General features: G+C 37.1%; 1 protein-coding gene across 20 annotated transcripts in view; it reads right to left on the reverse strand.

Annotated features, from left to right (window-relative positions):
* Positions 1-20,586, reverse strand: part of DLG1 (discs large MAGUK scaffold protein 1) — a 192,588-nt gene that overhangs the window by 82,233 nt on the left and 89,769 nt on the right. For 10 of the 20 annotated variants that reach the window (XM_084800900.1, XM_084800898.1, XM_084800897.1 and 7 more), the window contains 2 exons: positions 15,708-15,803; positions 9,113-9,166 (listed from right to left, as the gene is read on the reverse strand). In XM_084800900.1, the coding sequence (XP_084657026.1) occupies positions 9,113-9,166; positions 15,708-15,803 (150 nt within the window). The remainder of the gene's footprint in view (positions 1-9,112; positions 9,167-15,707; positions 15,804-20,586) is intronic. The other 10 variants (XM_084800885.1, XM_084800884.1, XM_084800902.1 and 7 more) reach the window with 1 other exon arrangement.

The raw sequence follows: 20,586 nt of genomic DNA on the forward strand, positions 1-20,586 counted from the left end.
TCATATGTGTTCTTGTGTTGGCTGACACTTGTTGGTATGACTTTGATGTATTTCTCTTACATCCTAAGGATAAATCCCACTAACCACAGTGAGTGGTGAATTTGATGTGCTCTGAATTCAGTTTTCTTACTGTAAACTGTATATTTTCCTTTTAGATGATTGATTACTAGGCATTTCATATTTTTGTCATTGTAATTTATGGATCTATGATTTCAAGTGTTACTATTTAGATCCTGGAGTAACATTAATTAAATAAAAAATTATATACTTTTGATACTGGTACATATATATCATAAAGAAACACAAAAAACTTCTATATGCTTACTCTTCCATTGACACATCTTAATTTTTCCCCTGAGACAGGGTTTCTCTGTGTAGCTTTGGCTGTCTTGACTCTCTAGACCAGGCTGCCCTCGAACTCACAGAGCTCCATCTGCTTCTGTGTCCTTGAATGCAGCTACTACAGGAGTGCACCACTGTGCCTGGCTCAAACTTAAATTTTCTAATTAGAAAAGCACTAATACAATCAAAAAAAAAAAATCTGATTATGTTAAAAGTGTATGACTTGGCTGAAGGGAGGTAACAAAGATGCTTAATTTATTAATACCCTATATTTAGGTACAATTTAGTAATGCCTTTCCCATAGAGTAATATAGTGACATTCAAGATTTTACGCATCGATATTCATCATTCATGGCTCACACTGCATAATCTCAGCACTAAAAACCTCAGTCTATATCATCACAAGCCAAAAATCTAAAGTTAAAATGTACAGAAAAACAAATATTCTTTTTAATGAAAACTTAATGTAACTAAATAAAAATGAACTCTAAAGACTTTGCTTGAAATTTTCCCTAAATAATGACACTAAGGTGATTTAAAAATACCTATAACTATAAACTATATCACATATGGAAAAAAACTGAAGATTTTCTCATGTAAGAACTTTACAAAATTTCAGCCAAATGACTTTTTTCCTCTAACATTTAGTCTTTAGAATTTGTTTTGAGAGAAAATAATGACAGAAAATATGAGAGTAATTTCAACAAATTCACTTTTACTTCTTTGATGGAACCTGTAGAAATCTACATTTTTAGTGGGGGGGAGGTCCCTAATTCTGCTTTACATTGCTTACTATTCTACCTTTAAATTTTTACATTTATTGTTTGTGTGTGGCAATCATGGAGGTCAGAGGGTGGCTTGTGGGGAGTTGTTTGCTTCTTCTACCATGCAGTATTGGGGAATAAAACTCAGGTCTTTACGCTTGGAGATAAGGACCTTTACCAACAAGCCATCTTACCAGCATAATTTTTCCTTTTTAAGGACAGAAGATGGATGAATGGACAGATAATCAAATTCTATGCCAGTGAGGTTGTATCAATTTGTACTTAAAGTTGAGTGTAATATATCATGTGAAAAACTACAAATTTACCTCCACAAAAAGAATAAATAAGGATGTTGGCCTCAGTGCTTCTATTAAATAAAGTAGTATATCAGAGAAATAAGCCAAGAAATAAGAGGCACCCAGACTGGCAAAGAACAAGCTAAACTATATGTGTAGATAATAGGATATGGACTTTAAGAAGTCAAAGACAGCTACACAAAAGATTAGACTCATAATGGGTCAGCAATGCCACAGGATAAAATATCACCATCTAAAATCTTATGATATTTTTATTCACCACCAATAAGAAGTATACAACTTATATACTGAAAATTATTAAACAATTTAAAGAAATAAAAATAAGCTTATGTTTTTACAAATAATTGGTTCTTTAAAAAATGGGAGGCAAAACCATTCAATAAATAAATAACAGTCTTCAGCAAATGATGGCAGGCAAGATGTGTATCTGTAAGAAAAGAATGAAGGCAGAGCCCCACCCACACCCTACAAAAATGATACCAAAATGGATTAATCCCTAAATTTAAGAACTAAAACTACAAAAATAGAAAACATAAACATAAATGCTTGTGATTCTGGATTAGACAATGTTTCCTAATACCAAAACTAACAAAAGAAAAAAACAGTGTGACTTGGAGTTTGGTCTTTCAAAGGAGATTATTAAGAAATTAAATTATGGAAGAGCCTTGAGCTCATTGGCCCAGGAGACAACTTCCAGAACAGAACACCAATAGCTCAGACTCTAAGACCAACAATTAATGAACGGGACCACAAGAAACTGAAATGTTTCTGTAAGGCAAAGAACACTGTCAACAGAACAAAAGGGCAGTCCACAGATTGTGAAAAATCTTTGCCAATCCTACATCTGACAAAGGGCTAAAATCCAAAATATATAAAGAACTCAAAACATTAAACACCAACAAGCAAAATAACCCAATTAAAAATGGGGTACAGAGCTAAACAGAATTCTCAACAAAGGAAACTCGAATGGCACTTAAAAGAAATGCTCTATATCCTTAGTCATCAGGGAAATCAAAACGACTCTGAGATTCTATCTTACACCCATCAGATTGGCTAAGATCAAAAACTCAAGTGACAGCACATGCTGTCAAGGATGTGGAGGAAGGGAACACTCCTCCATTGCTGGTGGGAGCGAAAACTTGTACAAGCACTTTGGAAATCAAATTTGGGAATAGCTCTACTTCAAGACCCAGTTATACCAAGTGTGGGCATTATGTCCAAAAGATACCTCAAAATGCAACAAGGAAACTTGCCCAACTATGTTCATAGCAGCTTTACTAGTAATAGTTAGATGCTGCAAACAACCTAGATATCCTTCAACCAAAGAATGGATAAAGAAACTGTGGTACATTTACACAATGGAATGCGACTCGGCTATTGAAAACAAATCACGCAATTTACAGGCAAATGGATGGAACTAGAAAAGATCATCTGGAGTGAGATAACCCAGACTCGGAAAGACACGCATGGTATGTACTGACTTATAAGCCATATAGTACAGGATAAACACGCTACAATGCATAGACTCGAGAAGATAAGCAACAAGGAAGATCCAAGGAGGATGCATAAAGCTAACTTGGGAGGGGAAATAGAATATACAGAGGTAGTGGTTGAAGAGCGGGAACAAGGTAGGAGAGCAAACAAAGAGGTAGGAGGTAGGAGAGCAGATCTGGGGAGAGTGGGGGAAGGAAGACGAAAGCCTGCACAGGAAACAGAAACCGTGGGTCTGGGCATCTCAGTGACAAGCTGGAGACCTAAGTCTCTCTGACATGGACTCTGCTGCCTGCTTTCCAGTCACTCCCCCCTGGCAGGACTGCCTTCTCAGGCCACAGGGGAAGAGGACACACTCAGTCCTGATGTGACTTGATGAGATAGGGTAGAAGGGAAAGGGGCTCCTTCTTCTAAGGAATAGGGGTATGGGAGAGAAAGGGGGCGCTGGGAGGTGAGGAGGGATGGGGCTATAGCTAGGATGTAAAGTGAAGGAATAAATAAAAATTTAAAAAGAAAACAAAGAAATTAAATTATAATCAACATAATGAGAAAAAAATTATAAGCTCTATACTCACAGAGGACTTGTATACAGAGCACTTCAAAAGGTATTAAAGAACAACTTAACAGCCAGGTGGCGCACGCCTTTAATCCCAGCACTCAGGAGGCAGAGACAGGCGGATCTCTGTGAGTTCGAGTCCAGCCTTGTGTACAAAGAGAGTTCCAGGACAGCCAGGGCTATTACACAGAGAAACCTGTCTCAAAAAACAAAAAAAACCAACAAACAGAAAATTTAACTGAAAGTTGGCAGAGGATCTAAATAAACATCTCTTCAAAGATGTATAAATGCTGGTAAATACATGAAACATTTTTAACCTCACCAATCATTAAGAAATGTAAACTAAAGCCACAGTAAGGTGTGATATCTATAATTAGGAATACAGTAACAACACCCTTGACAAGGAATAGCAAGATAAGTGGTGGTGTGGAGGAACCTGAAACGCCACATATTAGTGGTAGGAAATGGAAAATGGTATAGCTACTTTGAAAACTAATTTGTTGGCTCCTTAAAATATAAAAATGTTTATCATATAGCCCAGCAATTCCACTTCATGTGAAATGAAACTATATGGGCACTCAAGACATGCAATGATAATCACATTAGTTTTGTTTATAACAGCCAAAGTGGACACAACCCAAATGTTTCTCTGCTGATGAGCAGCTACATAATGTAAGGTCTATGTAAAGAGAATATTATTTAGCAGTAAAAGGAATAAATCAGTAGGGTGGGATATGCTCAGTACAGAGTATAGGCTGATGTGCTCACGGGTCTGGTGTCATTTCCAGCACTGGTGTGGGGTGGGGTTGGGAAATGGAGAACCAGAACAACAGCAACAGAAACAAGACAACACGCTGACGTTTACTACAACATGGATACACTCTGAAAGCACTATGCCAAGTGAAAGGTGCCAGACAACTAAAAAACATTACAAGGGGCAAGATTGTATTTATATGAAAAATCCAAAATACACAAAACCCATAGAGACTTTAAAAGCCTGAGCATTAAGGAAGAGTGGGAAGTGACTATTTATGATGCAGGATTTTTTAGGACAATGAAAATGTTTTCTAATTAAATAGTGGTGACAACAACACAATGTTATGAGTAAATGAAAAACTGCAGAATCATGTATTTTAAGAGGATAGGGATTAGGGTGCAAATTGGTATATTTTTGTTGAAATATAAACAGGCAAAACTTTTTGAAGTGTATCTTGGCAATAATAGTCAAATATAAACCTTTAAAGGAATTATTTATTTGCTCAAAAAATTAAAACAAGAATTTTAAAGATAGGCTCTCACATGGCCTAGGTGGCCCTCAAGCTTGCTAGGAAACTGAGCATAGCCTTGACTCTCCGTCTCTACCTGGTGAAGGCTGTGACTTTAGGGACCCAGTGAGCACACATACGGCTAGCAGCTGCACCTATGCCACTGTTTTGATTATGTACTTGTGCACACACAGAACAGCCCTGAGCAATCACCACCGCATAGGGGGGTCATCGTCACTGTAAGCTTCACAGGATCTGAATGCACCTAGAAAATACATCTCAGGGTGTGTTCATAAGGATACTTCTAGAGAGGTCTAAGTGAGGAAAACCTGCCCCGAAAGTGGGTGGCTCCATATATGGATTGGGGTCCTGAGCAAGTGTGAGGGAAAAGAGGAGGTCAGCTGAGCACCAGCATCCGTCTCTCTGCTTCCTGACTGTGGATACGAGCTAAAATAAAGCTTTCCTTTCTTAAGCCACTTCTGGTCATTTATTTTATGGTCATTTACAGTAATTGATACACCACAGGCTTAAAAACATTTAGATATGCTTGTGATGCTATGGTCTGGAAGTCTGAAGGGGCTACAAAATATACACGTATCCTTAACTCAGTGAATTCTGGGGTGTGGTAACCTAAGCCAGGACAAATGTTTTCTGAGCAGTTATGTCTCAATCTCTTTCCTCTCTTTTCCTCCTCCTTGCACACTTGCTGGGAACTGAACATAGGGGCATGCACATATTTTTTCTTATTTTTAGTTCAGTTATCTGGCTAATATTAACTGGTCAGGATTAACAAGGGGATAATGAGTTTTAAAAACACCTTTGGAATATATCTAAAACCTTGCAACTAGACTCCCGAATCTCCTAATAGCATAAAGTGTTTTAACTTTTAACAATTTGTCTGCATGAGAAATGATAACCAGAGAGAATAATTTACTACTTAATATTTATTTGAGGGTACAGGGGAGTTGAGACAAGATCTCACCATGTAGCTCTAGCTGTCCTAGAACCTGTACATAGAGACCCAGGCTAGCCTCTGGTCTTGAACTCATAGAGATCCACTTGCTTCTACTTCTTCTACTGGGATTAAATGTGTGTGCCACCACACCCAGCTACTACCAAAGATTTTGTACATTATTCAGAAAAGCAGGATGACCTATGCCCTAGTAAGTCCTGACTGAGGAACTGGAATTTGCCTTATTTAGTTAAGCTGGAAAAGATAACACATTAGTCCAAAGCTGAAACTTCCAAAAGATTTTGAGTGCAAGACTCGGTCTTAGCTAGCTTCTGAGATCTTAGATTTGGGGAGCTTTACTACTATTCCGTAATTGTTAGGTTGCTTACTTACTATGCCTACAGACAGTACATTTTACATTAAAAACAAAACTGGAGATTTGAAAACAGGAGATTCAAGCAAAGTTGGCCTATAGATGGTCAACTGAAAGCGAAACCTTAGGCACTCAGTCATCCTGGGCCCCCTGACCAGGAACACTGTATACACTCATTTTCCTTGAAGGTGGAAAAGAGTGCTATGTGTGACCCCTCATGTGGGGGAAACAAAGCTAAGAAAGTTTAAACATGAACTCTTCTAGCTACTTAGCCTCATAATCTGACTGTAAACTCTCACCTGCTATATAGTTAAGGTGATGTGGTGGCCCCCAAAGGCTCACAAATGTGAATGCTTTGACCTCAGTGGGTGGAACTATTTGGGGAGGATTAGAAGGTGTGGCCTTGTTGGAGGAGGTGTGACACTAGGAGTGTGTTTAGAGGTTTCAAAAGCCCAGATCACCCCCAGTTAGCTATCTTTCTCCACTCTTTGTGACTGTTGCCTTAATATATAAGCTCTCAGCTACTATTTCATTGTCATGCCTGCCTACCACCAAGCTCCCAATCACTATGGTCATGGACTAACTTTTTGAACTGTAAACAAGTCCTCAATAAACCCTTTCTTCTGTCAGTTGGCTTGGTCATAATGTTTCTCCACAGCAATAGAAAGTAAATAAGATAGAAGGGTTAGCATTTGTGTGTGGGAACATTCACATGTTTGCAGGTACTCATGTTGGCATGACAGGCGAGAGGGCAATCATGGGTGGTGGTCTTTAGATGTTGTCTGCCTGGATTTCTGAAATAAGGTCTTTTACTGGCCTGAAACTCACCAAGTTAGCCCCTGGGGCCCACCTATCTCTGGCTCTGCAGTGCTGGTATTAGAAGCACAGGACACCAGACCTGGCTTTTTGTTGTTGTTATTTTGAGACAGGGTCTCAAATGTGCTGCATTAGCTGGTCTAAAACTCTTTACATAGACCAGTCTGGCCTCAAACTCACAGAGATCTGTCTGCTTCTGCCTTTCCAGTGTTGAGATTAAAAGCATGTCCCACCATGCCTAACTCATCTGGCTTTATTTCACAAGTGTTTTGGGAAATAGATCGAGGGCCATAAGTAATTATTGACTGAACCATCTCCCCATCCTTGTTTTTGAAACAGGGTCTTATTGTAGCCCAGGCTGTCCTCAAATTCAATCTTCCCACCTTAGCCTGAAGTGCTAAAATTACGAAGTAGGCTACCATATGCAGCAGCTACTAATATATTTCTCAATAATAAATAAATTGTTTTGTCTTGAATGTTCTGATCAAATCTCAAGTCATGGGGATTGTCTAGAAAACCCTCAATATATCTTGTTTGGCTTGAAAAATATTTTCAATATCATACCACTAAAAGTTGAAACTACATAGATTTTAAGATTGTTGCTTCATAGTTCAGTGTGATTATTTTTCTCTAAAATGTGCATTCATTTTCTTTATGGCACTGTAATTTTCTGTTATATTTTATAACCTACTAGCTAAAAAGAGTTTAAAATACAAATATGTAATCGCTGATTTTACTCCTAAACAAAACATACTTCAAGGGGGAAAAAAAACCTAGAGAAAGAGTGCTAAGAACATATTAGCAAAAGCACAAAATTCTGGGCTGGTAAGATGGCTCCGTAGGTAAAGACATGTGCTGCCAAGGCTAATGGCCTGTGCTCAACTGTCTAATCCCTTACAGAAGAAAGACTCTTGCAATCCTGAAAACTGTCTTCTGGCTTCCATGCCCCATCCTCCTCCTTAGCCTCTCACCAAACATGTAAATGCCAGAAACAGTCTAACAAAGTTCTTTCCAAGTATTCACTGTCAGTGTGAGGGGCAGCACTGAATGAGTGAAGACGTTCAAAGAGAGAGAACAGCTCTCTTGGGTTTGCATTAAGTTTCTTACAGGGTCTTTTAAATCCCCCAAATATGCCACACACCATTTATACAGATACAGAATAAAATGCTTATTAAATAGACTGAAAATTAACTATGAATTTTTCAAAAATGGGTAAAAGGATCTCCTAAGACTATAAAATGATGCCCCATTAAAAACGAGCTCAACCTTTTGAGAGCATAGAGAGCACCGCTTCTACTTAAATGCACAGGCTGCCAGCTTGTGGCCTGAAAAGCCATTTCTCTTTCAAATGAAAATTTTAGATCATACTGCTCTGGCTACTGATCTTGAAAGGAGGGTGTTTTTCTAAGAAAGTAAGTTTATGAAAAATAATAAACTTAGAATTGGAGTTTTAACTAATTATTTCTTCACATACAAATATACAAATCAGCTTGCTAAAAAAACTAATCTTGCAATTAAAATTCTACAATGACTGTGACTATAAGCATTATGTAAGTGACTATACAAAATTATTATGGGTTAGGCTAGAGAGATGGCTCAGCAGTTTAAGATCATGGGCTGTTCTTCCCAAAGATCTGGGCTCAATTCCCAGCACCCACATCACATAGTGGCTCGCAACTACCTGTAACTCCACTTTCAGGTGGGATCTTACATTCTCTTCTGGCCTCTTCAGGCAGTGCACACACATGCTGCATAGACATGTAGCCAGTCAAACACTCGTACATATGAAAAACAAATAAATAAAGCCCACCTTTTAACTTATTGAGTATATAAAAGCACTTGGTAAAAGTTATTAATAAACTCAAATCTTTTTTCTGTATTTACCATTTCTTCTTTAAGTCCTAACCAAAACAAGATAGCATGATTTAGTTTACTACCAATTATGAATATTTTATATACTACTAGAAACAAAAAATGCTTTGGACTAGGGTCTCATGTATTCCAGGCTTGCCTCAAACTCATCATGAGGCCAGGCTGATCTTACACTGTGCTCCACTCTGGCCCTGCTTCCTGAAGGCCAGAATTATAATTGTGTACCACCAGGATGAGGTTTGCAATGGTACACAAAGTCTTAAGTAAAACTGATTATAGAAAACAATGCTGTGGTCTTTGTGACTACATCAAATTGAATGAAAATGGCCGAGTTATTTAACTCTAGTGATAAAATAGAACTTACATAAGTTGGTGTCTCCACGCTGTCTGTGTTGACCAGCACTGGAGGAGGATTTGCCTGTGAAGAAAGAATTGTAAAGTGTTAGTGTAACGAGGAAACCAACAAGCTACATTATCATGTTCCAAATATTACCACGTAACAAAGACTTGCTGTTAGTTTTTCATTTTGGTTTGAGACTGGGTACTGCACTGTAACCCAGTCTGGGCTTGAACTTGTGATCCTCCTGATGCAGCCTCCCAGGGGCTGCAGTTCACTGGCTTGCTATTTCTGAAGGTATGCTTTTATTTGAGCTTTCTACATATTAAACAATACATTCAGGTGAGATACAATAAATGATAGAGCGAAGTGAAGGGAAATAAGGTATACATAGTTGGAACTAGATTTGCTTTTGAGAAAAAATATGTTATTCTGTTTTCCTTTTTCTATTTTCATGTGTGTTAATGTATATGCACATATTTGCATATATGTGACACACATGTGAAAATGTGTATGTGGAGATCTGAAGTTAATGTGTGGAATCATCCTTGACTGCTAGTCCATCATTCTTTGAGGTAGGTTTTCTCAGTAAAACCCAGTCTCATGGATGCGGCTTGTGTGGCTACTTAGATTACTCTAGGGATCCTTCCCCCTCCCTTTATGTCTCCTAAATCCGGAAGACTAGAATTACAGGCAGGGCCGCCACACCCACCACAATTTTGATGGGCTCTGGGGATCTGAACTCTGGTCCTCTTGCATGGCAAGCACTTTTTAACCACAGAGCCACCTCTCCAGCCCCTGGTTCTATTTCTATTGAAACAGATATAAATTTAGGATTTGAAAAGAAGGCCACCACAGTCTTCTCTAAAACTGACATGCTTTAGTAAAACAAAGCAAAAATACTTTTTGTAGAAGCTCGGGTATTTTATTTCCAAAGATCCCAAAAAGATTCCAATCATTTTTCAACCTGGGGGGAAAAATCCACCACAATGATTTGTTTGAATGTTAAAAAAAAAAAGAAAAAAGAGTCGCCTTAAAACAAACATAAAACTATCTGCCACACAGAAAAATCAATCACAGATTTTAGAGAATATTTCTCCATGTAAAGGCTCTAGATTATTTTGGGCTGCAAGTCCTGCTCTTTGCGGTTACTCTAGACCATTCACATAGTAATAATCTGTTACAGCACACAAACAAGTACAACAATGATCATCTACACAAGTTTGAAAGGAAAAAACCCTGGTTTCCTGTTACGTTAAAATTCATTTTTTTACATGAATGATACTAAGGAATAAAATTAACTATCAAATGAAAACCATACTAGAAATGATAAGTTCTCCAACATTAAAAGAAGATTTAAGTTTGATAAGAGTGCTAAATCAAACAACATGTTAACTGAACAGGAAAGGAGATTATCCTTTAAATAAACTTTCAGAGAAAGAGATACTTAGGCAGCGGATTTCTGAGTTCGAAGTCAGCCTAGTCTACAGAGTGAGTTCCAGGACAGCCAGGGCTGCACAGAGAAACCTTTATCTTAAAACAAACAAACAAACAAACAAACAAACAAGCTGGGCGTGGTGGTGCACGCCTTTAATCCCAGCACTCGGGAGGCAGAGGTAGGTGGAATGTGTTTGAGGCCAGCCTGGTCTACAAAAGTGAGTTCAGGACAGCCAAGGCTAACACAGAGAGACCCTGTCTTGAAAAACCAAAAACCAATCAACCAAAGAAACAAACAAAGCTGGGTGTGGTGGGGCATACATTAATCCCAGCACTTGGGAGGCAGAGGCAGGAGGATCGCTGTGAGTTTGAGGCCAGCCTGGTCTACAAAGCAAGTCCAGGATAGCCAAGATGACATAGAGAAACCCTGTTCTCAAAAAACAAAAACCACAAAAAAAAACAAAAACAAAAGAAAAACGAACAAACAAAACAAAAAAACCTCAACAATAAAACCTCAATTACACAGCAAAGTTGTATGAAAGCACATTTTAACCAAAACAGATTTCTTCAAAATATGTAAAATGGCTTTTTAGTTATATATTTAAATTGAAGTTTTTGTTGCTTTGAGGTAGAGTCACACAGTAAAACCCAAGACCTGTCATCCTTTATGTAGTAGACCAGGCTGGCCTCAAACTCATAGCAATGCTCCTGCCTTACTCAGCTTTCCAAATCCTAGGATTACAAGCATAAACCACCATGTCCAACTGTGTAAGTTACTTTAAAAAGTAATTTACTTTAAAAAGTGGGGAGGCATCTGCTTGCAATCCCCCCATAAGGCTGAAGAAAAGAATCTCAAGTTCAAGAACAACCTGAGCTACAAACGGAACTCAAATGATAGCCTACTATCATCCATCTGCTTATCTGAATGATATGATAAATCAGTAAGTGCAATGCAGTTTCCTTTTTGGTTACATGCATAAAAGGACAGTTTAAAATGAACTGGTAGTATTTCATTATATACAAAGACAACATGCACTACTACATGTTCAACCCTGTATAAGTAGTCTATCTTTGACGATTTAGTGACATTAAAAATAATAAAGATTCTACCTGTAAACTACTACTAAGCAAAGCTTAGACACCTGAGACTTTACAGACAGTTGAAATGACTCATTTCTCAGTGGCATAATGAGATTATTCAGACTGATAATTTTTACCTTATGTATGATACAGCTTTACTATATTCTGCCTAAACAATTTCAGAGAAGAAACAAAAGGAATTATATTCCTCAATCACTATGGAAGGAAAGCCATTTGGTTCTCTCTGTTTATCTATATCAATCACCAATGGCTAGGTTATTTATGGAAATTTAATTTCCATAACTTATTAATATATTAAACATAATCATTACCATGTTAGCTACCTGTTAGGAATAATTCATCATCATTGTATAGATGCTTTATTTTTTGTTCTAGTAATTTATAACATTGAAATAGTATATTTCAACACAATCTTATATTAAAAATTAAACAATGGTAAATATGTTGTCTATAGATATAGCTAAAACTTAAGAGTGACCATACCTGTGGGGAAACCTCAAGAAACATGAAACTGAAAGGAAAAACCATGAATGTTCACATTAAGGATTAATCTGAAAAAATATGTCATAATAGGAGAGAGACTTGGAAGACTCAGCCCTAAATGAGATGTCTCCATCAAATCCCTTCCCTCAGAGCTCAGAGAACCCCCTAAGAGAGGAGGCAGAAAGAGTGTAAGAGCCAAAGGAAATAGAGGCCCTCTAAATACACACGACCAAAGCTCATTTGAACTCAGAGGGCCTGAGAGAGTCTGCACTAGGACCCCAGGTATTGATTATGGCTTCCAGTTTACTGTTTTTATAGGACTCCTGAGTGTGTCAATGAGTGGGCCTGATTCTAGTGCTGTCTCTTGGGCTCTTTTCCTTCTGCTTTTTTGTTTTGCCCCATTCTAATGTGTTAGTTTTTGGTTTACCACATATTTTATTATTAAAAACAATTATAAAGAAAGAAAAATATGCCATAAAAGGTTATTTGAAATAAGAGCTTACAGACATGAAGCTCCAATGGCAAAATGGTCTGACTACTTCAAGTTTAAGCACCTAAAGAGATGGTAGCATATAAGATGGTATCCGTAGGTAGGAAATGAAAACCACTAACTTAAAACTTTCTAATTTTACATATTATAAGATGTAGACATGATGTTTGTTAAAATAGTGTTTTATATTTTTCTAATTTGCAGTAACAGGAATGCATGGAGGAGCACAACTGAGCTGACCTGGAAGACACATACACAATGCAGATAGATACGTATCACAGCAAAGTTACACTATGCTACCAAGAAAGAGAAAGAACAGGCCGTTTCTCACACAAGACAGAAAGTGTAGCTACACAGAAAATGAACGTGTTTATATAGTTGTAGTAAACACCTGAAAGGAATTTTACACGATTCTTCTGAGTGCTTCTGTTGTTCCTTATGACCAAGGATGCTCACTGCACACTGTGTCTTGTCCCATTAAGGTTTTCAAGGTTTTATACTGACTGGAGTAGGCCCTGCTTTCTGTTTTTTTTTTTTTTTTTTTTTTAAAGGTCAGAAAAGAAAAACCCACTTGCCACATCTCACTTCCAAAGACAAAATATGCCAAGACCTGGCCCAAGATCTCTACCTCAGAGTTATTCAGTGACATCTGACTATAGGAAACCATAATGAATATTTAAACCCTCTGTGTGAAGTGCAGGGTGGATGAAGGCATCCCATTAGGGCTAAGTGTTCCATGATCTTTCACTGTTCAGTTGTAGATCTCTGTGCTAAAGCCCATCTACTACAGGAAGAAACTTCTTGGATGAGAGTTAAACAATTAAATTTTAATTTTTAAAAAAGTGCCTGCAGAGGCCAGAAGAGAGTGTTAATTCCTCTGGAGTTGGAGTCAAAGGTGGTTGTGAGCCACCTGACCTTTACTTTACTTGTTGAACCACATTCCTTAAGAGTATGTTTCAAAGCTTATCTGTGAACAAACATCTAATGTTCTATTCATTTTTTTTTTTTTTACAATAAATGTGTTATATTTCAGAGTGGGAACAAACTCACTGTCTTCTCATATTATACAGCATGGATTAGCATCATCTGAGGACATCAGTAGTGTTCATAAAACTTACTGAGGATATTTCTTTTCTTGTATACATAGGCTCTTGATTTGTTTGTTTTTTGATAGAATCTCTGTGTAGTTCTGGCTGTTCTGGAGCTCGCTATGTAGGACCACACCTGCCTTGAACTCAAAGAGATTCTCCTGCCTCTGCCTCCCCATTGTTAGGAATTAAAGGTGTGTGAGCCACCCTGCCTGGCTGTTCACTTACTTTTAAATTTGTTCATTGGTGCTCTCTTTCTCTCCCCCCACCCCCCAAAAGTTAAGTAGATAGTATGAGGGGATTCCGTGCAAGATACTATGCAGATACACTATTCTCTCTTCTTCTAGTAACTGAAGTTGGGACTTAAAGCCACATCACCTATATTAGCCTCCGCATCTGTGCACAATGGCTCAAGTGAGAGCTGCACTTTAGTAACGCAGATTTGCTGAAAGGACCCATTACTGTGAAGGACCCATCACTCGGCAGCGGTGGTGGGTGTAATGAGCTCAAACCAAGTCAGGCCAACCTAGAATTTTTTTTTTTTTTTAATTCTAAGACTATGAATGTTTCAACAACTTATAATAGTAGTAGAGTGCTAAGTTAGGGGCACTGAGTAAATAAAAGAAATCTGAAGAAAGAAGGACAGCCTCCTAATTAAATATAGAGACCTATACAAAATTTCAAGGGATTCTAGCAAACCATTTTAAGACAAAATAGTGGAAGAAACAAGTAAAATACGCTTTCAAAAAATGTCATACCACTAGACATTTTAAAACACATCTATCCCTACGATGTTACAATAGCTTTTAGCTTGCTTACTGCTCACTCTGCAATAGGGAAATAATATGTATCTGGATTTATCTATTCAGTTCATAATGGTTCTAGTGAATGAATTCTGAATGATTTCCACAAAAGGTGAAGGCTCTACAGAAGTCTTATTAGTATAAACCAGTCATTACATATTAAGGTCTCACTGTAATACTGATGCTTTCTCCTAGGATCGCATTTAGTATGGCTGCTCTGACTGATTTTCTCATTTTAGCACAGGGGAAATCCTCAAATGTGAGTGGCCACCATTTCCTTCATTTCCCTCTCAGTGGGGCTGCAATTATATTCACACACATTATGTTTACCTAGTGTGTACCTAGATATACGTGACTCATTAATTTCAGCAAAAGTATCTATGAACACATTTACATTTGAAGTGGTACTAAAAGCTCTCAACCCAAAGATCATTAATATTATACATAACACTCAGTATTAATTTGACTGAATAACTGTGCTGCAAGGGCAGTAAAGTATCAACAAACCATTCCGTGGAACTTGTAAGAAAATTATCAAATTCACTGACATTCGGCTATGATTTTATTTTGTCTTACTGTTCCATATACTTGAAAAAAGTAGATTTTAGTTTGGAGCAGTAATGAAGACTATGTAAATAGCTCACAAAGAAACAGCACCACAGCACATAACTATACCCAAAGTACTCTGGAAGTGGTGGCAGCAGCAGGACCAGAATCAAAGCCAACATAGATTACACTAGGCCTTGTCTCTCAAACAGGAGTTTGCATACAATTGAGATATAACTCATTTTAATAAATGTAAAGTATGGGATTTAACCAAATAACAAAAAGATGACTATTTCCAAAGAAGAAAAACATACACCGAGAAACAGTGCCATATAAAAGAATGGATCTAGCAAATAAGCAGGACCACTACATTTAAAAATTAGACAAGTGTATAAAAACAAAATATAAAACTTGCTTTAAACACAGTTACAAGTATAAAGGCATGATAACAAATAACCAAAGCTTTGATATAATGTTAAGTTCAGAACGCACTCCACTTTGTATACTACCAAATTGGCAAATATTGAGCCCATCTTAAATCCCAACTCAAGTCAAAGCAAATTAATACACTTAACAACAATGACAACAAAAATACCTCAACAGTTTTAAAAGATACAAATAAAACATTGAATGCAAATTAAATTTTTAAAAAGAAAAAAGAAACCAATAAGAACCTGTGGTGTGGAGGGCAGGACGACAGTACTCTCAGCAGGGCCTGGCAGGGCAGGGGTCACGGGGACAGTGGGAGAGGGAGGAACAGCTTCTGTGGGCTAAAATCATCAATGACAAAAAATCAGGAACAAACAGCAAATAAAAGAGAAACAAACAAAAAGTTGTACCATAAAGGTAAATTATAGTTCTTCATAATAATTAATAAATGAAAAATTATTAAGGTATTACTTTAAGTAATGGACTGTCCTAATTATTTCAGCAACAATTATGGCCATCAACTTAATAATGTATCACAGTCTCTGATTAAGTCTGCACTTTAGACATATCAATAAAGACACTCACGAACTACTTTATGACATGCTTGTTTTATAGACAAGTTGCAAAAAACCTTTCTAGCATCCAGAAGGTATTTGACTATTTTCCCTTTTCATATTGAAATAAAATTATTAGTCTACCATATAAGTAATAAGTTTATAAATCCATAGAAAGAATTTAAAAAGAAAATCTCCAAACTGAGTTTGTATCATTTAAAATAATCCATACTATTAAAACTCTGCTACCAAGAACAATAAATAACCTACCTAATGTTCTGGTAAAGTTATTAACCTTTATGTGCCAGACAATGGCAAAACTGGGGGCAGGGAGCAGAAAAAGTAATCTGTCAGTAAACATCTACTGTCTGAACTCTGACTTAGTTTAATTTACTCTCAAAGGAACAACTTGAAAATATAAAACTTGTAAGGTATACAATGCTTACAACTGGGGAACTGTATAGTACCCTAAATAACCAAAGACATTTTATGTAATGTTAGCCACTAACATTAAATGTGAGGAAGCAGTTAAAATAATCCATACTTGCTTATAAGTCAAGTTAAAAATCAAGTCAAGTTAAAAGAGATGAGACTTATGAAAAATGGAAAAAAGGTTTGAAAAGTTAACAACTGCGATCAGGATTGTGATTGTTCCCACTCTTGCTTTTATTTTGAATTTGATTTCTCCAATTGTTAAAAATAAATACATAGAGATGCTATAAATACAAGGTGAGTGAGAAGTGGAAGATCTGTGCATAGTAACATAAAACAAATCATTTCTCATCAGCACATCCTCTAGAAGACAAACACAATGAATGTGCTCTAAAGGCATTTTGAATTTTAGTAATGCTGTAAGAACAGTAACCCTGATATATGAGCTAGAAATGCTGGACTCTGCTACCTGAATTTCTAATTTTCCCTTCAAACACATTGCTAGCCATTAGATTTTATCCTGGAAAAAAACAATCAATCTCTCCTCCTCCAAAAGAAGTAATTCTTAAAATGAGGAGTGATGACATTTATATAATATTGTGACTATACTTAATGTCACTGAATTATATACTTAAAAGGCTAAAATAAGGGTCTGGAGAGATGGCTCAGGGGTTAAAGGCACTGACTGTGCTTGCAGAGAACCTGGGTTTGAATATCAGGTTCCCGTATGTATGACTTCAGTTCCAGGGGATCTGATGTTTGTTATGGGGAGCAAGTACCCTGACATACATGGTGGCATGAAACACACACACTCTATATACACTGAATATATAGTGTGTATATTCACATATGTGCGTGCACACACACACATGTTAAAGAGAACATTTTATGCTATGTCACTTTTACCACAATGGAAAAAAAATACACTGTGAGTGAAACGGGTCCACGGCTTTGACTTGGAGCTTCGGTTACCATTTCTACATTTTTATTTTAGAAATAACGTCTGAATTCTATATTTGAAGTTTGGAATTAGTAAATGGTAAGCAATCAATTTTCAGTCAATACTTATATGACCTTTAAAATTACTTAAGACAAAGCACCCGGAAAGAATGGTTTTGAAAGACCTGTTTTCAGATCACCTAGATATACATACTGAAAGACCAAATGAATACTGATTCCTATTTCCAACTATACTGAGAGAAGTAAACAAAACAACTTCGTGAACAGATAAATTATACATTGTTGGACCCAAAGTAGGGTAAAGAGATGCTACCCACTGTATGCAAGGAATGCAGGGGAGGGAACAACGTGCCACAAGTGTGAGGAGCTCATAAACATGGGGTCAGCATGGGCACAGCCCGGAGACAAGGGCAAGTCTCTAAGTACTGCAGCAGTGGGAACGGTGACCACGATGGACGGTGTAAGGGAGACTTCACTCTAATAGACAAGTATATAAAGGGTAATGCGAGCAAGATTTCTCATGTTAGAAAAAAAGTTATAAATTATGAAAAGGGAGGAAAAAATCAGCATGGACCTATACTGCTTTTCAATACATATAGAAACCAAACTAAATACCGTCATAAATGTATTTCTTAGGTCCGCCTCACTGAGAACACTTACTACCTCAAAAGCCTACACATATATATCTAGTACCCAAATCTTGATTTCTGAATACCCACAGTCAAATAAAAAAAACAAAAGAGGACCCTTTCAGAAATGGCTGGCTCCAGTGCTAGAATTTACAACATCACCTGGATCTCCAAAATAAATAAATAAATAAATATCAAAGAGTCTAATAATATCGTGAAGGGTTACCACCCAGGATTTACCTGAAACTCAAATATTTTTCTTTTGCTGTGATAACATACTAGGACTAAACAAAACTTAAGAAAAAACTATTTTGGCTTACGGTTCTAAAGGCTCGAGTCCACAGTGGCGGGAAATAGTGACAAGCTGGTAAGAGCAGGAAGCTGGCTGGTCTCACTTGTCGTCTCTACACACAGGAGGCACTGAGAGACCATGAAGTGGAAGGAGGCTATGAAAGTCTCAAAGCCACCCCTAGTGACACACTTCCTACAGCAAGGCTGTATGGCCTTCCGATTCCATTATCTCCTCAAGCAGTACCACTCACTGAAGACCAAGTGCTGAAAAACTTGAGCCTATGGGAGAAAATCTCTTTCAAGCCACAAGAGGAACAGCGGCATAAAACTCAATAAATAAAGCAGAAGAGCCCATACTGTATAAACACATACATGAATTAATGAACAGAATGTATTTCCTTCAAATAAAATGCTAACAAAAAATGTAGAAGAATTGCTGGAATTATAAAACCATCATCTGGCAGCCACTGGGTTGTAATTTATTTAAGAAACAGCAGTGGATCAAACGTTTTCTTGCTGTTGCTAAGTGAAACTTTTATTTCATTTTAGTTGATAGACATCTGAATGGGATACACACCGAATAATGTAACCCCTCAAAATACCAACCTGAGTGAAGCTAACAGTCACTATCTTAAGTGAGCAGAGCTAGCGTTACCACTAACAGAACAGACTGAAGGGAAACACTATCTGACAGGATGCAATGACAACACTCACTTTGGTGCTATTTCTACCAAACACAATTAACAGAATCTAATCAAACAGACAAATCCAAAGTAAGTGATAAGACTAAAAAATAACTAGCCGTAGTCATCAATTTGTAATAATTATCAGTCTTTAAATTGTTCAATTTTTACAAGCAATTTTATTGTAGCAAGACTAACATAAACTGTAAGTATTTTAATTTTTATTGCATATGAATATTTTGGCTGTAAGCATGTCTGCACCACACAAATGCATTGCCTGAAGAGGGTTCCAGATTACACAGAACTAGAGTTACAAATGGGTGTGAGCTGCCACGTGTGTTCTGGTGAGTCTAGAAGAGCAAGCAGCTAACGCTCTTAACCAGAGGCATCTCTCCAGCTCAAAGAGTACAAATGTACACAATCTGATAGGGTGATACAAATGAAACTTATGAGCATAATACAGATGTGAACATATCCATCACCTCTAAGAGGAGTACCCTTGTGTCTCTTTGTTGTAGCTTTGAGTTGTATGGTCTAGTAGGAACAAAACACTACATATGAGGAGTGACCATCGGAGCCCTGATATTAGGGTAAGGGTCACAGTTCATGTAAAATCGGGCAAAGTTACCCGCAACTGGTCAGCTGCTCTCCAAATCCCTTTATGACAAACTATTAGTCCTTTTATGTTATGTTACATTTAAGCCCCGACTGCCCCTTCTTTTTCAGAGCCTGTTCTAGAATCTACTTTACTTGGGAAGGATCTTTTCCCAAGTATTGTTTCTTTAAAAATCCCCAAAACAACCTATGACATATTAACTTATCTTGTTGTCTATAAAGCACCAGGAATTAAAAAATTCTGTGAAAGAATATATATCCTACCTCTCAAGCAATCAAATACTTAATAATAAATGACCAACAAATAAAACACCAAGCCACAAATGATAGAGAAACAAAAATCCATTTAACTTGCTTGAAACAAAAATACAGCCCCCCCCCCAAAAAAACCTATCAAATGAAAGTTGGTGAGAAATTACAGATACTAGACTTTACAAAATAGAGTGAGGAGATGAAGGGAATTTGAATACATTTAAGAATATTATAAAATACTTGGGAGCTGTATAAGACTCTAAGTTGAAAAATGTCATATGTAATATACATCTATGGTTTAAATAATGACGTAATATAAAGTAATCCTTATATTTGGGCTATTTCAGAAAAGAGTGGAGAATAGCATTTTGAACTTTAAAAATCTTCTATAGCCATAAAAATCAAGAAGACAATAACCATTACATCATTCCTGTCCTGCTCTGTTTGCATCACTCTCGGTAAGATCAGCTCAGCAGAGATCTGTTATTGTTTTTTTTTTTTAAAATCCTAGTCACATGACTAGCAACAGTCTCAGTTGTTTCTATCCATAGCAACACCACGGAATCATTAGCCTCTGAGGCTGCCTTTGGAGACTTGTTTCCATGACAACAGAGGTTATAATATTAACAGTGTCTGAAGGAACACTGCAGAAAACTAAATTTCTATAAAATAATTGGATAGATTATACACATTTTCAAGTACTTTTGA

Source organism: Acomys minous (genome assembly GCF_964271855.1).
Source record: "Acomys minous genome assembly, chromosome: 11".
Taxonomy (NCBI): Eukaryota; Metazoa; Chordata; class Mammalia; order Rodentia; family Muridae; genus Acomys; species Acomys minous.